A 25,446-nucleotide genomic window follows, 5' to 3' on the forward strand; every position below is an offset into this window, starting at 1 on the left:
AGGATTCAGGCATTCACGGGAATCAAGAGCAAAGATTAGACAGACGTCAAAAAAATATGTGTAATGTGTAATGTGTGTAATTTCGTAAAGCATAAATGTTTTTCTCCGGGTTCTAGCTTGTCAATGCAATTGTACTGATGGAACGCAACCAAGTCCGATTAAAAATTTTACTCAAAAAATAATTTGATAATCTCAGAAAATACAGCCCACTGTCAAAGAGTGATCCAGAGCTTCCCGAGCAGCGCGTACTTGGCACATTTCAGATGTCTGTGAGTTGTTGGCCGTTCTAACCAAACCCCGTTTGCTCTCTGAACTTGGTTTTCATTTCAGTAACTGCTGAAATTATCCAGTATTTCAAAAAATGGCAAAGACTAGAGAAAAGTCTATAAATCAATACAAATTTGTGTGTCAGAACTTTGTTTTTTTCTTCTTTCCTCTCCCATTAACCATCTCACAACCCCTCAGATGTATCCTGTAACCCTTAGGTGCCCCCGGTTGCGAACCACTGGACTAAACTAGCTGTGTATAAATTAGTTCAAAACTAGCTCCAGCTCAGTCGGTCAAACACATCGATGCATCAGGATTAACAATCTAATAATTTCATATATAATAATAATTCACCCACATGAGACCATTTAATGCACAACTAGTACTTTTAATTTCATACCTTCAGTACATTTTGCTGATAATACTTTTATATTTTTACTTGAGTAAAATTTTGAGTGCAGGGCTTTTACTTCTAATGGAGTATTTGTACACTGTCGTATTGCTACTTTTACTTAAGTACGGGATCGGAATACTTCGTCCACCACAGCTGTACTGTGACTCCTCAGATCTATCTTGCGAACCCTTGCGGAGGTCCTAGCCCCAGGTTTGGAACCATGCCTTTAAGCACTGTTTGCTTCTCCACAACAGCACCGTGACGCTCATTCTTCTCATCCCCAGCCACAGTTTATTTAAACACATCCCTGAAACTGATTTGATCACAACTGCTTAGGTAGATTTGTCTTCAAGATACACTGGGACAATGAAGTCGTTTTTGAAGCTGCTTCAAGGCCTCAGTGGCTTCATTGTGTTTCCTTCACAGACTGTGCCCGGGCCAGATTGCTATCTCTCCATAATGTTTGCTACTTCAAGAGAGCGAGTGGTTGTATCGCTGTTTAGCTTGTTCGGCTTCATGAACTGGGGCAAAAACATTGCCCGTGCTTGGGTGGAGGGGACGAAAGAAACAGGTGCTTTTGCTCTTAAGAGGATTTGATTTCTGGGGGGTTAATACTTCAGTCCTAATGTGACTCCATTGGTATAGAGAAACAAATTATAATACTACTATATCAATATTCAATTATTTTTTGTGGTCCCTTTTAAATCAGCTTCCTCTCAACCCATCTGGCGCGCAGAGGCCATGGGTCAAAAAATTACTTTCTGCGCATGTTGACATAGACTCTTGACAAGATAACGGCTGGAGGAGACGGGTGGTTTATGGGTTAAAAGGGGGCAGTTTTTCAGCCAGAGGGTACATGCTGATGGACCTCACCGCTGAGGTAATGTCAGACAGTCGCCGGCAGCTTTGGAGCTGCCATCCGGAGGCCAAAGCTGCAGGGACGTGAGGATGATCGACTGGCTTCTTCTTTTTGGGATAAAGTGCAACATGTGCACACTCATTTAAAAGTTGTGCACACCTTAATGTGGGGACCCGTGCTCTTTGTTTTCCTCGGCTGAATTTGGTACATGGGATGAGTGAACATTAAAAGAGCAATGTGATCAAATGAAGGCTTGTTATAAATCAAGGTGTGAAGGCGTTATATGTTAATTTAGTAAAAAGTACTTGACTTTTTTTGTGGGAAAACCCTTTCAGACACACTTTACTATTCAAAGCAGAGTATTTCTGGGTTTCTGCTTTTCTTTTGCGTCTTTATTCATATATATATATATATTTTCTAACTGGCCGCAATAAATTCAAGAATTCATAAAACCCTCCTGTGGGGCCCGCTTTAGAAATCCCTGCCGTCCCTTTATACAGAACATTACTGTAATTAACCAACTCAAAACGCAGCAGGTTCACTCATCCCCGGTGTTTGGGATATTGGCACTGACAAACGGCGGTGGTGGGGGGGGGGGTCCCCACGCCCCCTAGCGCCAGGTTTCCGTACTACAGCCCCCGCTCGCCGAGAAGCACTGCCCCCTGTGAAATTCCTGACTGCCGGGGTGATTCCTACGGTTGTCAGGGCTGCTCCCCTACCGTAGCCTGCCGTGTGCTCTGGGGCAAACTATTTTATAGCCCGTGGATAAATGGTCGACTTGCAGGAATGATATATCTCTCCGCCGGTAAAGGGTGAGTTGCGATTTTTATTAAACGCCGGAGAACACTGTCGGTCCTATGTATGCTGCAGATGTCGGTGTGCGGGCTCGGCAATGCGTGAAGCGCTGCCGTACAGGCTACAACGGTCCTGTCCGGATTCCCGTATCCTACAGAAAATGTAGGCTTGCTGCGTCTACCTGTTTCTAGATACACCGAACAAGACCGGGTGCTCAGTCTCAGGCGGAATGTGTGTTTTACGAGGAAAGACGTGGGAACACGCCCTTCTTGTCTTGCCTACCTGTATGTAAGAGAATTCTTTCAACTTCATTTGAATGCCCTCAAACTGCGGTCCAGACCAACGCACCGACCCAGCCCGGGGAAGTTCAGTGTATTTGTTAATTCCCCCCCCCAGCAGGGTTTTGACATTGTCGGCTCGGTCTAAGATACGTTTTTGTTTGTTTTTTTTATAGCGGCTTGCTCAGCCAGAAACTCGCAGAGCAGCTGCGAAACCGAGAGAAAAGTCAACTATGTTTCGCACGGTTGACTGGATCCGCATTACCCCGGCCGGTGTAGTACCGCGGCTCAGCTGTAAACTGTAACCTGCGGCGGCAGACTTGACGCGGACGGATACGGTGTAGCTCCCCCCAGCCTCAGATAACAATCAGCCGGAAAGCACACCGAGCCCCAGCGTGAAACCACTGTGGGGTTTTTTTTTTTTTTTTCAAGTAGTCGCACAAAAAGGCTTCTGAGGTGGAGGTTGTGAGGAGGTTGGGGGGCGGTCGGCTTCTGAGGCCACGGTGAAACCAGGGAGTTTCCTACCTCTAGATCCGCCCGCCTGCCGGGTCACAGGTAGGGGCAGGGCGGGTAAACCGGCTCTGGAGCGCCACTAGAGAGACTTATGACAAAGTAAGAAGTTTAACTCTCCACATAAATTTCCCTCTTCGCTTGAATTGTTGTAGGCGTAGTGTAACTCCTCCTTTTTTGAACTGTGGCTTTTTTTTTTTGGGTCTCAACTACAGTTCAACTCGGCGGCATATTTTCTGTGTGACTTATTAACGTGTGTAAAACTGGTCCAGAACAGCTAAGCAGGTGCTCCTCTAACACATGCCTAGCATGATGAGGAACCAGCTAATAGCCGGTAATGGAGCTGCTGGACTCCACATTGGCTGCCTGCCTCGCTTGTTGATCATTTTGTGACATTTATTTCATTATTTAGAAACTTTAGAAACCTTTATATATATATATATATGTGTATGTGTATATATATATATATATATATATATATATATATATATATATTAGTTTTACATAATTAATTACACAACCTATGTTTTTGTGTGTGTGTTGATGAATGTAGGGCCTTAATGATTGATCTGCCTATTGTCCTCTAGATGAACCATTTGCTCTAGCTACAAAGTGTAGCAAAAAAAAAAAAAAAAATGGTGAAAAATATCCCAGAGCTGGAGTCGACAGCAAACCGAGAGCTACTCAGTTCGTGATAACTTAAAACAGAGCCAAGCAGCAAATCCTCACATTTGAGAAGCTGGAACAGGCAAATGTGCGGCACTTTTGTGGGATAAATGACATAAACTAGTCATCTTTTATCAAAATTGATGCAGATTCATTTTCTTTTCCATCGACGAATCGATTATTCGTATAGAGATAAGTATAGAGATTTTATTAACATCTCTATACATATTATTACCTGATGATGAAGCTATTGCAGAAATATTACAGATAGACTACAGGTTTTAACTCCCTGTCCATAATATAGGCAATTTGTTCTGTTCTCCTGATGCCACAATATTTGTTGATGTTATTTATTATTTATATCATTTATTACCCCTTTGTTGTTACTGTCTTGTAGACAAGCATTACCGAGCTGATGTCTAGCCTTATCGTCTGAAAGTGTAAAGAAGACTGAATGGCCATCCTTGGCAAATGTATAGAAATGGTGATTTCATTGAACAATTCTGTTAAATACACTGTGAGTCACATACATGTAAGTATAAACACACAACTTGTCTCAAATCCATGTCGCTGTCTGAGGAATAAATGCTTGGTAGCATAGACTGACAATATGAGAACTCATACTGACATTAAACAGTGACATGTCTTCCTCTCCATAAATTATTCACTTTAGAATAAACATTTGAGTGTTATGTAATTCCAATCAGACTGCGCATGGATTCTTCTTCGCTTTCCATCCCGTGGAAACGTGGATCTGGTTTTTGCGTGACAGCTGCAGAGAGAGTGTTGATAGCGATGATGACACCTGTCAGGAGCCCTCAGATGTGAGTTGTGTGCTTGAGTGAGCGTGGCGAGCGCGTGCCAGGTATTGAAACTTGCATGCGAGTGCTGCTTGCTGACAGAGCTCACAACATGCACGTAAACGGCAGTGAAACGCATTTGATTTAACAGGTTCTAGGGGTCGACATTTTTCTGGACACTGAACTCAGGTTTACTCCGTGTTTGGACATCTGCGTTGTTCCAGCTACATCACCTGTATCCACAGGGCGCAGTACTGCTTTAGCCAGCAATGCAAGATGTCCGTCAACTGCAACAGCAAAACGGCCTTCTTGTTGCCGTGACGATTTTGATAAACAAGCGGTTCAGCCACGTCATGTGCACCGCTGAAATGGTCTGTTAAATAGCTTCAGGTGACTCGAGGAGGTTATATGTAGCATAAGTTGTTGAATTAGACTCTTCGCCGTGAGTAACAGTGGGTCAAGAAGAAAAATAGTGCTGTCCCTGAAGAAGAAGGAAGGACTTGTTTATTCACCCCTTTATCTCTGTCATTGTTTGACTTATAGGCTCCTGGTTTATTTTAAGTGCTGTAGTAGAATAGTTGTAAGAACTTTGGGAAAAGTTAAAAAGAAGTTAGTCACTCGAGAAGAAGCAGGCAATGTATCACCGCCGTTTTTTTTCCCTGCTGTCTGTTAACTCTGTGTCTTCCCACCCCGGTACAGTATGGGCATATTCATGTGAAAGAAGTTCTTGATTACAAAACAATCACATGCAACCTCCTCAGAACCAAGAGTTGAAGTGCTTAAAGTGCCACGAGATGACATGGTGAAACTCTAGGGGGAAATTAGGTCGTTGTGGCCACTAGAAGCGACATTCAGCTCGGTACAACATGTACAGTACAACCACACAACTAGAATAGAATAAGAAACTGTAGAAACAGATGGAATGATATCCAAATATTAAAAGGAAGGATAAACTGTATATGAGTGCGGGAAGCATATATAGGCCATTTTAAAATACGGCAGAAATTTTCAACAGATTCAATAATCTGGGGTGAGTATAGAATATAAATGTATTATCCCAAAATATAGATAATCAATCTTGCATGTGGAATTTTGTTTTTGTTTTTTGTTTTTTGTTTTGTCATGATGAACAAATCCATTAAGAATAAAATCAGTTAAAATTATAGCAAGGCAATTTTGCTGTCCATCTAATGCAATCATCAACAGCTGGTTTATTGACTGGCCGCTAAGGATCAGCTTATTGTGGTTGCCTAGTAACACTAGCACAAAAATGCAACAGGTAAAGGCCAAATGTGAATCAAACATTAGGTTTGGAGTCGATGTTAGTCAGACTCACTGCAGTTTGACACTGATTATGGTCTGTTATTAACCCTGTCACTCCACAGCAGTACAAAAGGTGCGTGATAATGATCACTTTAGGCAATAATAAGCAGATTCTACTCGTCCAATTTCTTTAAATGCTCATAGGGATTCTGAATCTCAGTCTGCTGTTGTTTCACCATCTCAGTTCCTCAGTTGGGTCTCTGCTTCCAAGCGCCTCGTCCAGATCTGACAGGGTATCTGAGGGGTTAAATCTGGTGACACCTGGGAATGTTGATTGAAATCCACTGAAGTAATGGCCCTCATTTACTCAGTCATGGATAGCAACACAGCGGGCATGTGACTGGCCCAGACTTCCACAGTGACTTGTTTTCATGTTCCCCCGTGTCCTGGCATGTCTTGTGACTACGCCTGTCACGGTGTTACCATCTCTCTAGCTGAAGTAAAATCATTATTTGTGCATGATCCGGTTGGCTCTTATTATGGTGTGAGGAGATGTGTTATCATAGTGCTAATAGAGGCAGCGCTATGAGGGCGCCATGGTTACAGAGGAAGGAGGGCAAAAAGGGAGAAGTGTCAGCGAGACAGATGAATGAGCTGATGAAGTATCAGAGCAGGCTAATTATATTTTTACCAATAATAAAAAACAGAAATGATCAGCAGATTATGTCAAATCTCAGGTCAAATGTTGCTAAATAAATAATGTAATAATTATGTGTTAATCCCCAATTTTGCACATAAACCTATCATGTTATGCTGGAGAGACTTTCCACTAACGACACATAGGTTGTATCTGCCATTATCTGTAAATACTAATGGGCTTTTAATAGAGTCTTTGCTCAAATAGACATCATTCCAAGACCAAATTCAGCCCTGTTGATTTAATTCAGAGTGTGGTGGAGAGACATTTGCCTCTTTTTCGCTGTGGTTCAGTTGGATTATTATTCCTTAATAGGAGAGAAACAGCTGTTTCCATAGCAGATCAGTGAAACTAGTAGTAATGGATTGGTGTGGGAATCAAAGATTTGCAAAAAAAGGCTGTGGGATTTCAGGATTAATCACTGTGGGGAGTGAATGAGGAGGCTTTTCACCTCTATTCTGTAAAAAGGAAGAACGGATGAAGGGCTTGCCTGAAAGGAGGGTTCAAATGAAAACATAACGGATCATCTTCTCTGGTTCATTAGATGCTTAATTTGCCATTTCACACAGGACAACTGGAAGTACTCTTTATACTCCTTGCTTGACTCCTACTCATGCAGTATGTGTTTCTTCAGAAGTTCAGGAGCAGTTCAGTTTCGGGGCAGAACCTTGGTGGTTCACTGACCACAGACTGCGTGACTACAGCAAGGTCAGTGACACTGGCTTTACTAATATCTGTGTCTTCATCTGCTTTTTGGCTTTAAAAGTTCAGCAGTGTGTTATAGGGTTACTAAGTCCAACAGGTTCTGAGTCAGCCATGTGCTGTGCTGGAATTTCCCTGAAGTTTTCTTCCCTGTAGTTCAGTTCATTCGGTCCAGTCCAAGGGAAGAAAATGGTACATTGCTGCTTTTTAATTCTGGTCCAGTTTGGATTCTCACTGGCTTTTTACAAATGAACCAAGAGTTGTGAACATGAAATTAGACAAACTGACCAGGCCAGTTTTTGTGACTGTCCTCTTGTATCATCAGCGCTACATGGATCCACCAGGAGAAATCAAATTCTGGTCAAGGTGACTGACGGCAGGTCATTCTGCACCTTAGTGAGTCTTATATGTTTATATTTTCTGGTGTTACAAAGATCTCACAATGACATAGCTGATTATAAGCATTATTAGTATTATTAGACTGCAAATAGATGACATGTTAGGAATAATGAATAACAGGTAGAGACAGGCCAACTATTTCAGGGGGATTACTGTAAGATCACCATGTCACAGAACCTTTTAATGGACTTCAAGAACTGAAGAAAGTACTAAATGAATTAAGTAGGATACGGAGTAGGACATAAACACAAAAGACATCAGTTTTTTGAGGGCCCAAATGGACTGAACTAAACTGTTGTATCTAGGGGCAGTGCCTAATCCGAATGAACGGTCAGGAGAGACTATGAACTCGTTTTCATTCGTCACAAATTTATTTCTCCATGGCAGCAAAGCACGTTGCACGGGCCTACAGAAACTTCTGCAGATTAAACGGGGCTAACCAAACACTTTTAGGGCTGACTAACTCTGAAAGACTCGATCACACAGACTTGAAAACACTCCCTAGCCTAGCAACGTGAAGGCTACAAACAAGCTATAATGCAACACTCTCTGTGGAGTACTGTAGTTACACTGTTGCACTGTTGCTGACCCCATCTTTTTCAAAACTAATTTTCAGAAACAAAAATGGTGTCTTATATTTGGGTTAGTGGAATGAGTATAGTGCTGGACGTTAATGGCTCATTAGCTGTCTTCCATTGACAAGCCATGGCATGAGCTAGCTTCGTGGCTAACTAATTTAGCAACAGATATTCTGCAAGCATGTGTTTCAAAGCATCCTTCACTGCTATACTGGCGACGGAGAAAATGGTAGGGCCTTTGTTTCATAGCTTTACTGTGTTTCAGGCAGAGTTAGCTGTAATGATAATTGTCCAAGATGACGTGAAAATGAATCATTTTTAAAGAATTAACAGCAAACCGAAAGGACCGCCACACACCGCCGCAGCCATTAACCCTCCAGAAACCTAGGGAAAACCCTGGAAGGTTTACACTGAACATGTTTGGTTTGGTTAAAATTAAGTCTGGTGTGTTTGACTGTTTATTTGGGTTCATTTGGTTCATTTGGCTCATTTGGCTCATTTGGCGAACTATGCTGCGGAGCAAACAACCAGAATGAGAAGCAACTTTTCAGGCTGTCTCAGTTGTTTGTGCTTTGAAAGCAAAACACAGAAAAACCACAGGATTTTATGACAGTAAACATGTGATTTTTAACATGAAAAAGCATCAAAAGCTCAGCTACTATTACATCCGTCTGCTGGTCTTCAGCTGTTAAGAAAGCCATATCCTAAGAGATCTGTGAGCCATGTCTCAGTCATGCAAGATCATCTGGTAACCATGCTAACACGTACGTGCATTACCATGTGAGTGCAGGCATTTTTTCTAACCATTGGGAAAGTGAATTTTTTCCCCTCTTTTTGCCCCCTTTAATTGTCTTCTGATGTAGAACTAAAAGACAACAATGCATCATTTCCTCATTGGTCATCCATGCTACAGTTTGGTTGTCAGAGTGTTGGCATGTTTATATATCCACGTCAGCCGTTGATAATGGAATTTCGTGAAGTGGCGACGCTGACTGCTTTTATTGGACATTATGTGCAGCCTGATTTGTTTACGGGGGCTGACAGCAGATGTCTCGTGGCTCCAGTCTCAATTTGCTCCAGCTCTCTGCTCAGCGATGAAACTGTTTTCTTGGGCTGTTTACATGAGGCTGTTTGTTTACATTCCCTGTTCAGGGCACTGTATGTTTATTCTGTCGTTGTTCGGTTTGTTACACCTGTTTGCTTGAACGTTTCGTTGGGTAATTTTAGTCTTGTAGTTCTTTTTTTCGTCTGCAGATCAAAACACCCAGGTGCTTTGTTACATCAAGAAATTTGTCATAGTGTTTTCACACAGAAAATGTATGTCTTCACAGAGCGCATGAAATGGCCTTGTTTCGGAGACTATACCCTTCATGCTTGATTGTCATGATATAATTTTGCCCTTCCTCCTCTCCCGCTGCTTGCTGCCACTGTTTGCCAGGACAAACAGACAAGCCGGCAGCTCAGCAGGGGTCTTGGGTTACTGTGAAGAACCCGCCAGGACTCCCTCCCTCCCAGAGGCGGAGATTCCTATTTCAGCTTTGGACTCTTCCCGCAAACTTGAAGTGGTTCCACTTACCAATTTTTTCTGGCATGGCCAAGACAGAAACCACATGTGAGAACACCCGCCGATCGTGTTTCACTTCAATACAGCCAGGCCTCTCAATGGCTTGGCTGTGTGCACTCGCAGGGAGTTTTCTCAGTGTGAAGCATCTGTAATAGTCAGATTATGTTTGAAGACACTCGGTCTTGCATTTTAAGAGGATAAACACTGAAGCAAGGAATAATTGATCAGCTTTTAACCTGGCTGCTCCTTTTACTCGCGGCTGCACTCTGACTGAAACTGGACCACGCACTGATTAAACCCTATTAATCCCTCATTGCCGCATGCCCTTCTTTAAAGAGGATTAAACCAGGTGATGGAAATACCTCTGTGATGGTGTTCAGCTTTCTTAGCAGCCATTACTCAATAAGTGAATTCCTGCAGTAGAGCAGTAGGACTGGCCACTTGGCAACTGGGGTACCGATGGGGTTTTTAGTGCACAGTTTTAAAGCAAAAGTTCAACATTTTGGGAAATATGCTTATTTCTTTCAGAGAATTGCTGGCTCTACTTTAATATTTATCATGCAGACATGAAATGGTATAAATCTTTTTACGGCTAGCACTCTGAAGGAAAGTTAATAAAATGTCAAACTGTTCCTTTCACAAGCCATGCCTTACCGCACAACTGCTGCATTACAAAGCTGAGATTTTTTTTCCCCATTAAGTGTTAAGTGGCCCTCCAGGAGAGAACAACATGACTAGTGGACCCCTGGTAATTTGAGTTTAAGACATTGTTCATGACATTTTTACACCAGAGAAGATAAAAAAACAAGATGCTCATGTTAACAAAGGCTTTTGGAAAACCCTGCTTCACATTAAGTATTCAGTAGGAATACTCAGGCTCAGTAGTGCAGCCTGCCAGTTGAGGGAGGATTTGTCACCATGTCAGGATGATTCCGGCATTAAAAATGATTTGCAGAATGACTATATCCAAATATGCAGTTGCGCAATCCTCAAAGCATTTTCAGGAGTTTCTGACAGTCACGCAAGCATGCATACACACACACACACACACACACCAGCACTCACAGATGTGCCGACACAACACTCCTTAAAACTGGGTCATTCTAGATGTTTGTGCCACAGTTTATTTTTGGACCTAGTGATGTGTGTTTCCCTCCAAGTGGCAGATAAGGATTGTAGTTTTTGGCTAAGTGACCCTGGATTTTTTTTTTCCCCCTGGATTTGTGAATGCAGAAAAGCAGGGAAGTCTTACAAGGGAGACTGTTTGCTGAGTTTCTCACCACCTTTAAGACGACTGGAGCCATAAATCTTTGTGTTTGTGGTCTGGCTTGAGAGTTTTATTGTGAGTTTTCGATCAGGAGGTGTTCTGCAGGTTCAGACCATCTCAGGACAAAGTGAGGGTATGAAATAGGAGATAGGAAAGTCTTTGAAGAACTCTGGACGATGGATACAGATATTCAGAATTAAAACTTCACCTAAAATACTGCTGATAGATAACTTCAACCACAAACAAGGTGTCACTTAACCTCAACATGTTATTTGAGACAGACCCCTGATTAATATCAGCTACATTTGTCCTCCACTTGAAAGGGTTTATGGCTGTTTGAGTCTGCCTACACTAGGCATTAAAGTGCACATGTACAAACAGTGAGAGCGGTCTGAGAGGTTGCGGGTGTGTGTGTGTCATGCATGTACCTTACACAAGAGTGTTTATTGCATGCCTCAAGCTACCTAAAACTCTCATGTCTCACCCCCCCATACAGTTACTCAAATATGTGCTTTTAATTGGACTCTGAGCTAATTTTTTTTTTTTGATTCAAACGCCTCTCCACAGCCCTCATCTTTTATTTTGTCATATCGTTGCCCACTTACTCTGACCATACCAAGTCAATGCACTCAATAAACAGCCTCTTATGGTCCAGTATTTCCCCTTAATGCAGTCTTTTAACCCTCCACCTGGTCCAGAGGCCGTACGTGGAGTTAATTTATGGGTTTTTACTGTGTCTTTGCTAATGCAAACTATTTGATGTTTGAGCTGACTTCTCTATCTGCAGATGGTACTGTCAGCATTTTTGCTGCACACAGTCCTCTTGGGGAAAGAATGCAGCTTGATTTGATTGGAAATGAATAAATGTTGGTCCAGTCACCCAAAGCAATTTCCCTGAAACAGACACAAATAATAATTAATGCAGTCGCAGTGTTGTTAAGCAATTTGGGTACAGACATCAATCCAGCTATAAAATAAGTAATGTATAATTTTTGGGACGTGTGTGTTCCTTATAGTGTTCATCATGTAGATTGATGTGTTTGGTTCTCATTTATAAACTGTGGCAAGTCTAGCTGTGGTGGTCACCACTTGCAAATGCTGCATAGGGAAAGAAAGAATGATTGTTCTCATTAACAATTCCAGGCTTAAAGTCTTAAAACGGTAGAATACTTTATTAATCCCAAAGACAAATTGTCGTGTCCAAGATTGAGCTGCTGTAGTAGCAGCCTGTTGCAGCAGTTCGTGTTTTGAAAAATAATGTAATTTTCAGATTCACCGCATTAATAAAACAAAAATATAGGCCACATTTATAATTATTATGTTAGACTACTGAAACACATAAAGCCCAATTTTATGTTCATTGGAATTTGTTTTTGTCTTGGCAAGTATAAATGACAGTAAGAAAAGTGGATCAGACTGATAATGTGAATTCTCTCAGGATTTCTAAAACCGAGCTTATGCTCTGGTTAACTTGCTGGTTTAAAATGACATGAAATAGAGAAAGAGAAATTGTTGTATTTTAACTTGATAACTAAAACAGTAAATTGACAAGTCTCAACTTATATCCATTAAACCTCTGATGTTTTATTAATTGATTAATCTACTCGTTGTTTCAGTATCATATAATACATGCCTGCATGTAGGTCTAAACAATAGATAGAAATGATAATAATCACTATTATCAACTGCAGATTTTAAATCCGAAAACAGCCAGAATATTTTTTTGATTGAAAAGATTATTCAGAACTCTTAAAAAAAAGCTTTCTGGGGCTGGTTAGAATTGTTGGTAGAGACATCACGTATTGCATCACTGAAAAGTTTCATTATTTTCAAATGAAGCATGTCCTAGCCAAGAGCAGTTCATTTTTTCAGTATAATTTATACCATCTGCATTGATGCCTCATTGCGTGTATTTCTCAGAAGCATAGTAATGAATTTTTTTTTGCATGGATCTTCCTGGTATACTGATACAGTCACCTGTTTATTCTAAGAAATTATGTAGGTAAAACGAGGACATCAGCTCTGTGACTTCCTTGCTGTTTGAGTTTGTCTTCACAGCTGCCTGAGACTCGCTCCCAAACTGGCAACACCTCCATGTTTTTGAACTTCTCCTGTGAAAAAGAAGCTTTTATTTTCACCGCACTCTCAGTGTGTTCATCATCTCAAAGCTTGTCAGTGTCAGGCTTAAATTGTTTGCTGCGTGTCAGGGACTTAAAACTGTTGTCAGCCATACGGGAATAACAGCAAATTGCTGTTTCACGGTAGCAGTGTTTCTTTCATCTGGAAAACTCAGCAGGATTGTAACAGCCTGACAGCTGTCTATAAAGTAGAGTTTTTGTCCCTGTGCAGGTTTGTAGCTAGAGGATACTGATTGTAATGCAGCTGCAGACTAGAATAGCACTCAGTAGACTGCATACATCTACCAAGTCCAAACAATCCTACACGTCTGTCTAGCTCTTATAATAGAAAAATAAAAAAGTAAAAGGAAGTATCTGGCAACATAAATGAGTTTATTTTTCATAAAACATATTAAGTACAGCTGTGTATGTAATGCAGATTCGACATTTTCTTCCACCAGATCTGGATTATTATCTGGATCTGCAGCAAACCATAAATATGTCTGATTTTTTTTTTTATATATCAAGATCCACTCATTATTTCCTGTTGAAACTATTGAAAATTTTTCGAAAAATCCCCTATCTCGCAATGTTTAGGAGGGTGATTGAAAAAAAGAAATTCCTGGATCCGTCCCTTCAACCGAATCCTCACCAAAAAGTCTTGGGCTCTTCCCTGGCCCATGCCCCATCCCTCCATCAAGTTCGGTGCAAATCGGTTCAGTACTTTATACGTAATACTGCTGACAAACAAACCAGACATGGGGGAAACATAACCTTAGCAGAGGTAGTAAACACAGGCATGTATGAACCTTTATGCATGAGGGGTGCTAACAGATATTATATGGTAAAAATATATGTAATGAAAAAGCCTGTGGCTTGAATGATTGAGTCTGTAATGCTCTTTATTCCATGTCAGACACAGTCTCATCTTTGTTGGCTCCTCCTGTCTCTAACAGTGAAATGTAGGCAGGTTTCCCAGACATTTCACATTTTGAATTTAAATTCTCCCTCTGTTTTACCCCCCTCCCCCCCACAGGTTGATGTTTCCTCACCAGGCGTCCCCAGGGTTCCTTTCAAGCCCGACTGCCGACAGCTCGCCACCTCTGTCAGCCTCTTGAGCGAGTCGATCGATTGCCTCCAGCTCAGCAAGTCAGCGTACAAGGTTCCGCTGCGTCTGCCAGCGGTCGAGCCGAGCGGCCTCTGCGTTGCCCCGGGGCCAGCTGCCTGGGCAGGACTGCATCACCATGGACACGGAGTCCACCTACTCGGGCTATTCCTACTACTCTGGACGCTCCCGGGGATCCCACAGGCATGGGTAGGACTTAATTCTTCTTGGTCAATAATTCTGTTTCCTCCTGTCTGTGCTTTCACCTGGAGGGTTGTAGTGTGTTATGTCTTCGGATTTTAGATTGTTCGCAAAAAAACAAGCAATTTGAAGGAATAACCTTGGGTTCTGGGAAATTGTGATATTTCTCTGTATTTTCTCGCATATAAACATATTTTTATTGAACAGTTTGCGTCACGTACACATAATGATTCTTTTTTTTCCCAGTTTAACAATTGCTATACAATTATCATCTTGACATTGCCCTTTACCAAAGGGGTGGAAAGGGCAACACAGAGCCTAGATAATCCCCCTCTGTCACCCACATTCCTTGTATATCTTTAACTCATATTTGCATGATAATGTAAAATGTTACCAAGATGTAAAATATAGGTTGTCTTCGATTTACCAAGCTGCAAGGTAATTAATAAGGGGTTGCCAAATTCTATCAACGCTTGGTTTTTGAATCTTTTATAAATGCAAGGTTTTATTTAAGCTGCTCAGCCACATTTTAATGATTGGGAGGGTACTTTTCTTCCAATAGGGAGTTTTTTTTTTGTTTTGTTTTTTTAATGCTGTAATAGGTGAATAGGAAATAAAGTTTCTGAGCTGAGGTTGGATTCACCAAGGATTCAGAGGTAACAGCTTTAGGAATAGAGTTGCAAAGTGAGAGGAGCCACTGGTGCTGGAAGTGTTTTTCTTTGATCATTTTTCCCATTTCTTCTATATTTCTTTAAAGGACAGCCTCTAGATAGAGACACAAGACTCGACCAAATACTGTAAAAATCATATACTGTAGGTTTATGTAATGGCCATAGTTGGGAAAAAAATGTTTTGTCCTTTATCATTTTAGGCATGGTTGATGACTGACAATACTATACTACCCATGAGCCACATCTGCTGTTCTTTTGGAGAGGAGGGCAGTAAGAGGTGCAAATGAGAGCAGTAGTGAATTCAAAGTTGAATTTCTGAATATATCACTCAGTGATATATTTACAGAAATCATTCAAAATTGACCCAGGATTTTAAAAGTGAAGTGATTTTAAGCTGCAGATTGTGAAATCAGTCTTTCAGCAGAGCAATCTTTAGCCTCCACACGCTTTTAGCGATGCACGTCATGCAATTTTAATATCGGTGATTGGATGTTTCTTTCTGAAATGCACCTTGAGAGTCTTAGTTAACTTTACTTGCTGACGCCTAATGTACACATGCTTGTACCTTCTCCTTTTATCAAAGAACCAGATATTTTCTAACACAGTCGTTCATCTTTTGTAGTAATGATTCGACCGGGAAAGTTTTGTACCAACCCAAGCTTTAGAAGTGCTCCAACTGTCTGAAGTACTGCAGTCTCTGGGAAAAATGAAGGGGATGTTTACTTCTGGTACCAGGTGCGCCTGAAATAGCTCCTCCCACCTCGCACATCTGTAATGTCAAAAATGCTGCACCAAAAAGGTCAAATCTCAGACTACATGAGAAAAACTACAATATAGCCTGAAGTTGCTTCTAGGGAGCGGCTTCCGTCACATATGTGAAAAATCCGCATAGTGTAGTTTAGAACTGAACATTGTCTAGCATTGTTTGGGGTTGTGTACATGTGTTGAGGCCGTTCCTCCCATGTGTCAGGAGAAACACGGGCAAAAAGTTCTTTTTTCTATTTTAGTCTGAAGCTAGGAGGTCTAAAGGAGGATCCTTTTTCTTCTTATTCTTATTTTTTTTTCTCATATATATTTACATATATAATCTCAAATTTGGAGTTTATCATTGTTCTCTTCCTATCCTTGGTTTTTCTGCTTCCTCAACCTTTCTTTCCCTCCAAATGTCCACCCTCTGTCCTCTGTTCACCTCCATGATCCCACCTCTCCTGTATCTCTATCTTCCTGTCTGGCCCAGCATGTGTGGAGGCCACAGCTCGTGTAGGCACATTAGTCTGTCAGCGGTGAAATGGCTGCGGCTGACAGGCCTCAGGAAGGCAGCGGGAGACAGGTGCTGAAGAGGCCTGACTGACTGATGGCTCAGCAGATACGCTGAGAGCCCGAGATGAGAGGAGGCCATCGGAGAGGGGGCTCCCGTTCCACAACAGCCCCTCCCTTGTCACTGTCGGCCCCCGCTGGCTTGCTCGCCACATATCTCTCTTGGATCTCCGTTGCCGCTCCCAATCTTGCTGCCACCTGTTGCCATTTAAGGGGCTTTGCGTCCTCTTGAAATGTGAAGCTTTGCCCTTAGCGCATCCTTGTCATAATTTCTTCTCTCATGTCATCGGTCACTTTCTGTCCCGTCAGTCTTGACCCTTCTTGCTCTTGTCCTCCTCGTCATACCCGCACTCGTTTTTTGCTCCCATGTGGCTGTCGTGATATGAATGCAGCAGCTGCCCCTTTCTCGCTCGTTCTTGACCTCTTCTCTGTACCCCCCCCCAAATGGATGCCTCACTACTCTCTGAGGATGGGTAGGCGCAGGCGTATCACTTGTTCCCCGCTCACTTGCATTCCCCAGGCCAGGAATGTGCCCTTTTAGTTCGAAGTTACATGGAGCAAAAGGGGTCTCACTTTGTTTGGAATCAAAGAAGGGAGGGGAGGGGTGGTGGTGGGGGGTGTCGGTGGTTTTGAAAGGGTAGTGATTATGGCGGCGGTGGTGGGAGCTCTCATCCCCTGCTTCTCTACTCTTTCTGCAGCCTTTCAAATGAGTGACAGCAAATTGGAAAGGAACATATGTGCATCCCTGCCAAGAGCCTTTTCCACTCCCCTGCTCAATCGTTCTTACCATGACGGTGCCAAAGCCACTGGCCTGCCGCTTATTTCATATACAAAAAAACTAAATTGTTGCCTTTGAAACCCCTTGCCATCCTCATCTGAAGGTAATCCTTTTTACGCCGAGGTGTGCCACGTGTGAGGCAGTTCCGGATCGCTGGTGTCTAATTACACTGATGCTGGGAACAGATGCAGGCACGTGGGAGTGTGTTTGTTACTTGTCTGCAGGTACCCATACAAATAAACACACACAAGAGAATTATCCCAAAATCGTGTTCTTGATTGTTGGCATTTTTACAAGTCAATCCTAAACAGAATTTATCAGAATATATAAGAAGACTGGAATGGGATTGGCTTAGGTTTTCATTAACAGAAGGTGCAGGGTTTTTGGAGTTGTCTCCTCTCATAGCTGGCTTTTACCCCCTCCCGCGTCAAACAATCCTCAACTTGTGTCCAAGATACTTACACATATAATTCCCTTGGCTCCTCAGTAACGGCAGAGTGGCTGCTCTGTCCGTGGACATTGCTTCCTGCCAAAAGCTGAGACAAAACATGCTGATGACACCAATTTCTTTATTAGAATTTAGAGCCTTTTTGTTCACCTCTCACCTTAACATGTATACCCAGGAGGGCAGTTTGTTCAACACTCAGGCTTCTAAATATACTTGTGTATTTTGCATTTAGCCAGAATCCAGAGCTGCACAATTAACTGTGGGGAAAGGGTGTTGATGTAATTGTCACTTGTTCTCGGAATTAGCGAGAAGCAGCCATTTTGGAGATATAGTAGTTGCTTAAACTGTTTTTAAATATGTTGTTCTTAAATATGTTCATTGGTTCAGAACATAATCATCCACATTCAAAACAGGCTGCTTGTTCCTGAGTGGGTTAATTCACTGAGAATTGATGTTTGTCTGGCTCAAAATTGCTTCAAATTGTTTTGTACCTGTAGAAAAGCAGAATGTAGTTGTACAAAGTAAAAGTAAAAAGTAAAAAAAACAAACAAATATTGTGATATTATATCAATACGTCTGCAGCTTTTTTATATTTTATTTTATACTTTATTTTAATCCACTCAGAGGAGCATAATAGTCAAGTATTGAGGCACAGTAAGTTCTCCAAAGTTCCCCAAATCTTGCCTCTTTCACTCTGTCAATTTTGAGGATTTAAATGATTATTAAATTGCAAATCTCATATTAGCAGCTGCTCATGTGGAAAATTGGTTCTGTTGATTGGTAAAACTCCAATTATAGGGCAGCACACAGCATTCACATGGGGCTGAGTGAGGAATTTAAGATGACTCATTCACAGTGTAATACCACTTAGAGGTTCGCGGATGACACTGCTCTTAAAGAAGACATTTTATACAGATGTGTAATTTGACCAGTGTAAATGTTTTTTTGTTTTTTTTATTGGCTGAATTAGGTCCACTTTGGATGCTATATTAATAACATTTGAAGAGTAGTAGAAGATTGGTAACTTTTGGTATTGGTCTCACTCCAGTGAACTTGTCTGTGATGTGCTGAATAAGTACCAGCCCTGGCATTTTCAGCCTTTTCTGATTTTACAGGTAAAGCAATAAATCAAGGAAATAACCAGCAGAGAAATCAATGATAAAAATAATTATTCGCTGCAGCTCTCAACTTTAGGGAAAAGCATACATTCTGAATACTGCGATCACTGGCAAAAAAAAACGTCTGAGTCTGTCATCTCTCTGCAGCATCAGTCCAAGGTTTCAGACTGTAGTACTAATAGTAACTAAGCTGTCTCTGTGAGCTGTGTGGACACAGCGGCAGTTGGAACGTGCTATTTGTCACTGGAATGTGTCACCTTACTGTAGTGTTATCTTTAAGAGGCTAATCCTGGGAGGCAGCCAGGCCAAAGGGCCGCTTATCACACCCAGTGCCCCTTCAAATCAACACCGGATCGCATATCCTACACTGGTCACTATATTCGGTCGCGCTTATGAGTCACTTTAAAGCAGCAATGATCACTACTTTAAAGAAATAAATGTAGCTTTGCTGGACTTAAAAGGCTAAATATTTGATCTAAGCAGAACTGGCTGTGTAAGAGGAAACTTCATGCCAGTTCAAATAAAAAATAAAAATTCATGATGGAGAAAGCTCTCTGTTTAACAACCCCATCACAAACAGAGCACTTGATTTCCTTATTGCTCGCTTTCACCCTCCCTCCCTTGCTCGATGATGTTTATGGGTTTGAGATGACCTAGCTGAGTGTTTGGTTGGTCAGTTTTTATTGGGCTTCATGACTCTACCCATTTGGCTGTGGCAGAGCTGCCCCCCTGTGCTTTGGCTCCAGTGTCTGCACAGACACAAAGCTGTGTCACACAGGTGTGTGGGTCGCTCTGCCAGCCAAACAGAGAACAAATTGGTCCACAGACAGTTTGGCATGCCACGCTAGTTGGCTGTTGTTCTTCAATAGCCATCCTGCCGCCGCTCTCCCTCTGCGTGAGGCGGAGAATGCGATCACAGCCACACTCATCCTCAGGTGTTAGAGGGAAACGGTGCTCTCACAGCCTAATTGCCAGGCATCTCTGCCCTCACAGGACCCCACCTCCCTCCCCTCCCATCCTCACTGTTCCAAAAAGCCAAACCCGTTCCAGGGATCCACGCTGGAAGTCAAATTCCATTAATCAAATCATAGCACGGCACACTGTTGGAATACCAACGAGGCGGCTGCATGCTAATGAGGCGGGAAGAGGATGTGGGAAGGGGGAGGAAGGAGGAGAAAGTGTGTATGTGTGTGTTGGGAGCGAGGTTTCCACGCAGTGCGATCGCCCTAGAAGCTTGCTGAAGGGGGAATGAGAAAACAGGCTGGGGGAGGGGAGGGGCTGGTAGACAGAGGCTGATCTGTTCAAACCACTCCCCAGCTGCCCACAGGTCTGCTCGCCTCCGTATTTCCTCTGTGCATCCACAATTGCACATTTCAGAATGCTTGTTGTGCTGTTTGTAATTCTCTCTAACTCACATCATCTTTGCACCTTTTTCTTGCACATTTGTAGTCATGCCAGCTTGGTGAGAACCAGGTGTTCCCCCACCTTTTGTTCTTGACTGAAACATGTCTTCCACAAAGAATCATACACGGGCTTAACACAGGCAGTGTGTGCAGACAGACATACACACATTGTTTGCTCTTTGTCAGTATTTCCCAACCTTTTTGGTTAGTGATCTCTTAAGATGAAGTACTTGTGATTACAGGTCATCGCCTTAACATGGACGTTAGTTATGAGTAATTGGACCAAAGAGTGATTTATTTTTTTTTTTTTTCTTTCTCAGATTGTTTCATTTGAAATGTCTTTACAGGGCTGGAGAAGTGAAAGTAGTCAGTAATTCACAAGAACATTTTCAGAAACCAGACCAAAAGAAAATCATTTGTACAACAGAAATATAGTTGTTGTTTTTTTTCTTCTTTGACCTCTTCTTGTTGTATTAGCCTAGTTATCCACAGGAACGGGATAAACACACCAAATAACTGATAGAACCTGGAAAGCAACATTTGTCACAGATATCTTTTTTTTTTTTTTTTTTTTTTTACAAATATTCTAGTGAATTTTTCTTTTTAAAACAACCCTCTGCTACACTCTGCTCCTTGCTTCCTGTATCTGCTACCCTTCCCTCACTTTACATCCAGAGCTGCCGATTATTCTGCCGATGACTTTGAAGTAGGATCCCTGCTCTGTGAACCCCACAGCTCCTCCCAGTCTCCTCCCTGTTCCCTCTCCTACAGCCTTCCTCCCCAATTAATAAATGTAACCAGTGACAGCCTTTGACTGACGATCACTCCCGCTGGAATAACCGTCGCTACAGTGGTTATGATAGCTGTAATAATATTTAAAGTAATAATGATAGCTGTGCTAATATTTAAAGTAATAATGATAGCTGTAATATATTTAAAGACTTAAATTAACTTCCAAATCCCGTGGATTTATTAGATCACATTATGTCAGTCACTCTGTCAGTGCAGGAGGTTGCTGCAGGCTGTTGAAATTTTGCTTTCTCTTACTGTGTGTAGAGTTTGAAACATTAGTTTCTGTTGTGACCTTCTGTAGGAAATGGTGTCCGCATTCAAAAGGAAGTACAAGAATAGAGGCGGAAAGCTGACCGGTTAACACCCTTTAATCAAAACACTTGGATCCAGTGCAACTATCAGATTAGAACAGTTCCACTGCTGTCAATCATATTGATGCCTCCATTGCCCCTGCAGGCAGGATATCCTGTACATTATGGTTATGAATTGTTATTGTGTGAGAGAGTAGCATTCAAGCGTCATGTGAGTTTTGTGTTTGTCATCTATAGTTCAGTATTTAGCTGTGTCAGACTTTCATTATCGAAACTTTCTGTCTGATTTTTTGAATTGATTAAAGCTGCTTTAATCAATATATTCATATTAACAATCGATCGAATGAGGATGTATGATGTGAAAGGCGTTGCAGTTCCACTCAGCTGTACTAGCATTCTAGCATCTTTCAGCTCATTGTTTTTAATTTTAGGGTCTGCAGCTTTAATGTTTTGGTTCAGTCTCACGGCCTTCATCAACGTCGTTCTCAGCAACAGTGGGCAGCTGTCTCAGCAAAAGGCTCTGATGAATACACACGCTACCTGCCCGTCACTGAACAACAGAAAGAAAACGTTAGTTGTGAGGCTAGCTAGCTAAAGAGCCAGATATTCCCTCAGGAGTTTGTGGAGACCACACCGGAGCTAGGAGAGTGAATATTGGACTTAGATTTGTGTCAGGTTGCCCAAAAAACCACACCAAATGAATGTTGCCCTGTTTCTGCTGGATACAGAAATAAACACAAGTGCCCAAAAAAATCAGTTAATGTAGGTTTAAACAGAAATGTAACAAAATTCTGTACTTGAGTGTCTCAGTGGAAAACAACACAAAAAAACCCTGCACTGTGGAAATTAAATTTGCTATACTTTTGTGGAATGTCGTTCATACAAAAGGAGTGATTACCATGAAACAATATGCTTAGAGACAGCAGAAAACTCAATTAGGATTTAGAAAGACAAAGGAAACAGCAAGTAGAAAGATCCTGTTCAGCTTAGCAGCTGAAAAGGAACATGCAACGTCTTTTATTCACCTGATGTCCAATATGTTTGTCCAGTAATCTCTTTACAGCATCTTCATCATGTGATATCTATATGAGATCTGACAGTCTAGGCTCCGGGGTCTGTCTCTCTCTCATTTAGTCTGAGTGCCCTCCACCATGCTCTCAAATGCAATATCAGTGAAATCCAACTGCTCTCATACAAATAAAACCTGAGGTGTTTTGCATTTTGCTGCAGAAGACCTCAAAATAGTCTTTTTGTGTAACCAGTTTTGCAGCATTTTGTTTTGTTTGTTCTGTTAAAACTATAAACCGCTGCATGCACTATGTCCAAGACATCAGCAGCTGGAGGGGGAAGGAGACGGATAAGGGATTAACTGGGGCTATTGAGCTTTTCTGTGGTAATGGAGCTGCAGAGTGGGCACTGTGCCATGTGGCGATGTTGATGCCGGGCGGAGGATGTGGAGACCCACTGTTCACGCTCTACACAGGATTAGGGCTGAAAGTGCAGGGGGTCAGTCTGACTAATGGAGCTCATATGTTAGGGGCAGAGGGCCTTGTAGAGAGAGTGTTGCAGCGATGGAGTGGGGAGATAGAGTGGGGGAGGATGCAGAGGGAGGGGGGGGCGATGTGGGGCAGAGTTCAATGGACTTTATACTCATCCAGTGATTGGAAATTAGATGGAGACTGAAACAAAGCATAGTGTAATTTCTCCAACTTCACACGGGGGGCAGGTCTGGTCTTATCTGCCTCAAACACCAGCAGCCTTCTTTCACATTGTCCGTGACCTGTTTGTATGTACAGTTCAATACTGCTTTCCTGAAATACCGCTTTACCTTCTTTTTTTTCCAAGCCTTTGTATGAGTGTACTAGTAGTTCTTCGTGGCATAGCCATACAACACTAACCATGATTTTCTTTTCTTTCTTTTTTTTTCTTTTTTTTTTTTCCAGGGAGCGAAGCAGAGACCGCCACAAGTCCCGCAGTAAAGACAGCCGCTCAGAAAAGTCTGTAACAATTAACACGCCGCCTGCAGAGCCGCTGCTGGGTGACTCGGCTATTCGGGGTGAGCAGGTCCAGGTAGGGCTGAACACAAACACGAACACTGCACGATCTCTTAAACACAGTCCATTATAAAGCATCTCCAGTAGGATCTTTTACATGATTTCACTTACACAATCACCTCACAATATGTGTACAGTCACCCTTTATGCAGAATGACCCACCATTACTGAACAATGTTCCCACTAGTTGCTTTATGGATGCCTCAAATATAAGATATGATAACTTTTGTAGTGTGATTTATAAAGGATTTGGAGCACAGGAGATTTATCAGTCACTAGTTAAAATGAGTTGGAATGATAATTGTGTTTATCAGCCTGTGCTGGGACAGGCCATCTGGTATTTCAGGGCAACAGCCAGGAGGGCCAGTCGACTTCTGGCGAGGTCTGGGCTGTCACTGTCAGGAAATCTATTACTGAGAAATATCTGCTGCAGGATATGGATGCAGCAGGCTGCTTCTCCTGTCGTACAACTTTGCTTTATTCCTTCTGTCAGAGGGGAAACTCTGGAGGAATCACTGGAGGGAATGGGTCAATTGATGATACGGTCCAGTGCCAGATGGGGAGATGGTTACAATGGCCCCCGCCAAAATGGACCAGGCCAAGCCGAAACAGCTGCTTTGCTGTTTTTTGCTGTCAGTCAAAAATTCAAACTCTACTCTCAGAAATCATGCAGACGTTTGTGTCTGTAAGTGCAAACTCAAAATATGGATTATGTGATGGATTATTTGATAAAAGAGAAATACAAGGTAGGAAATTGTTTATCATATAATATTTTGGCTAGTCTTATCACAGCTCTGCGGAACATAAGGTAATGTATAGGCAACTCAATGAGGATGTGTGTTGCTTTTGTTTCATACATGCTGTTCATGTCAGGCAGACGCATGTTTAGTTTTATATACCAGACAGACATTTGATTATGTTTCTTGGAGTCATTTAAAAGGCAGAGCAAATAAAAGATGGGTCGATCAAATAGCGCTGTGCTAGCTGGGCAGGTTGGCTGGAAGTTGGCATGTTAGGACGTGAAATTCCTGGTAGTACTTGAGGGATACAAGTTCATGATCCATTAACATAAACGGTGAAAGAAGATGAGTAATGGCAAATTTGTACTGTTGTGTCAAAACACGATTAATTTTTATGATCCTTGATAAAGAGAACAGTAAAGTAGCAGTCGTGCCCTCCCAAAGGTTGACTAAGTCATCATGACTGAAATGTCTTTAGGGTTTGCGATATCAACATAAATCTGTCTGTTGACTGTAATCACTTAAGCATAAAGTATCCCAAAAATAGATTCAGCGCCTGAAAAATGTCCACGTATTGTATGATCTTCAGACAGAAGATCTTTGTAAACGCATACATTCTACTAGAAGAAAAACAGCCAGGGAGATTTAGCTTATCAGTTAAAATCCCTAATTTTTTGAGTGTGCTCATCAGCATCACGTCTTGTGTGCGTGATGTGTTATTAACACTTGAAATGGCATCTAGTACTGTTACGGGGTGTTTGTTTGAATGCCTCAGTGCTTGGCCAGCTGAGGGTTTAATTGCTGGTATTTGACTGTGCTTTGGTGAATGGCGATGCTTCAGGTGATAAACATTTTTTGTGGTACAGTATTTCCTGTTTTTGTTGGCACAGCTATCAGTAGTGCTAACGTTATACAGAGCGTCAATAGTCTGTGGTGGCGGGATGGCAGTCATCTGTCCTGACTGCCTTATCATTAGGTACAAATGACCAACTGTTTGGTTGTCAGTGCATTGTCAAGCAATATACCTTATCAACTCTACATCAAGTTTGCAATTTTCTTATCAAATAAACGTTTCTATTGCAATCGGTGTTTATGTCTTTTATATTAACCAGCTCCAGCCCAAATCAACATTGAGTATCATAAAATTTCATCACTGTAAAATTTAATGTTACCGCTACCATTTACACGTGTAACTGTGAAGAACTAACACCACACACCAGACTAAAACCTGAGCACGTTTTTAAATGACAACGTACGATTAGTAAAATAGCCAACCTAACCTGAAAGGGCAACTCATAGCTGTAGCCTCGGAGAATTCAGCAGCTTCTAACCAGCGTAGAATGCGATCTTAC

General features: G+C 41.9%; 1 protein-coding gene across 5 annotated transcripts in view; it reads left to right on the forward strand.

Moving 5' to 3' along the window:
• The first annotated feature begins 2,207 nt into the window (after positions 1–2,207).
• Positions 2,208–25,446, forward strand: part of LOC120798138 (vang-like protein 1) — a 56,626-nt gene continuing 33,387 nt past the window's right edge. For 2 of the 5 annotated variants that reach the window (XM_040142203.1, XM_040142207.1), the window contains exons 1-3: positions 2,208–2,332; positions 14,193–14,471; positions 23,244–23,370. In XM_040142203.1, coding sequence (XP_039998137.1) covers positions 14,401–14,471; positions 23,244–23,370 — 198 coding nt within the window. In that variant the 5' untranslated portion in view covers positions 2,208–2,332; positions 14,193–14,400. Of the gene's footprint in view, positions 2,333–2,534; positions 2,600–3,103; positions 3,206–7,163; positions 7,238–14,192; positions 14,472–23,243; positions 23,371–25,446 lie in introns of those variants that run through there. The other 3 variants (XM_040142206.1, XM_040142204.1, XM_040142205.1) reach the window with 3 other exon arrangements.

Source organism: Xiphias gladius, chromosome 13 (assembly GCF_016859285.1).
Source record: "Xiphias gladius isolate SHS-SW01 ecotype Sanya breed wild chromosome 13, ASM1685928v1, whole genome shotgun sequence".
NCBI lineage: Eukaryota > Metazoa > Chordata > Actinopteri > Istiophoriformes > Xiphiidae > Xiphias > Xiphias gladius.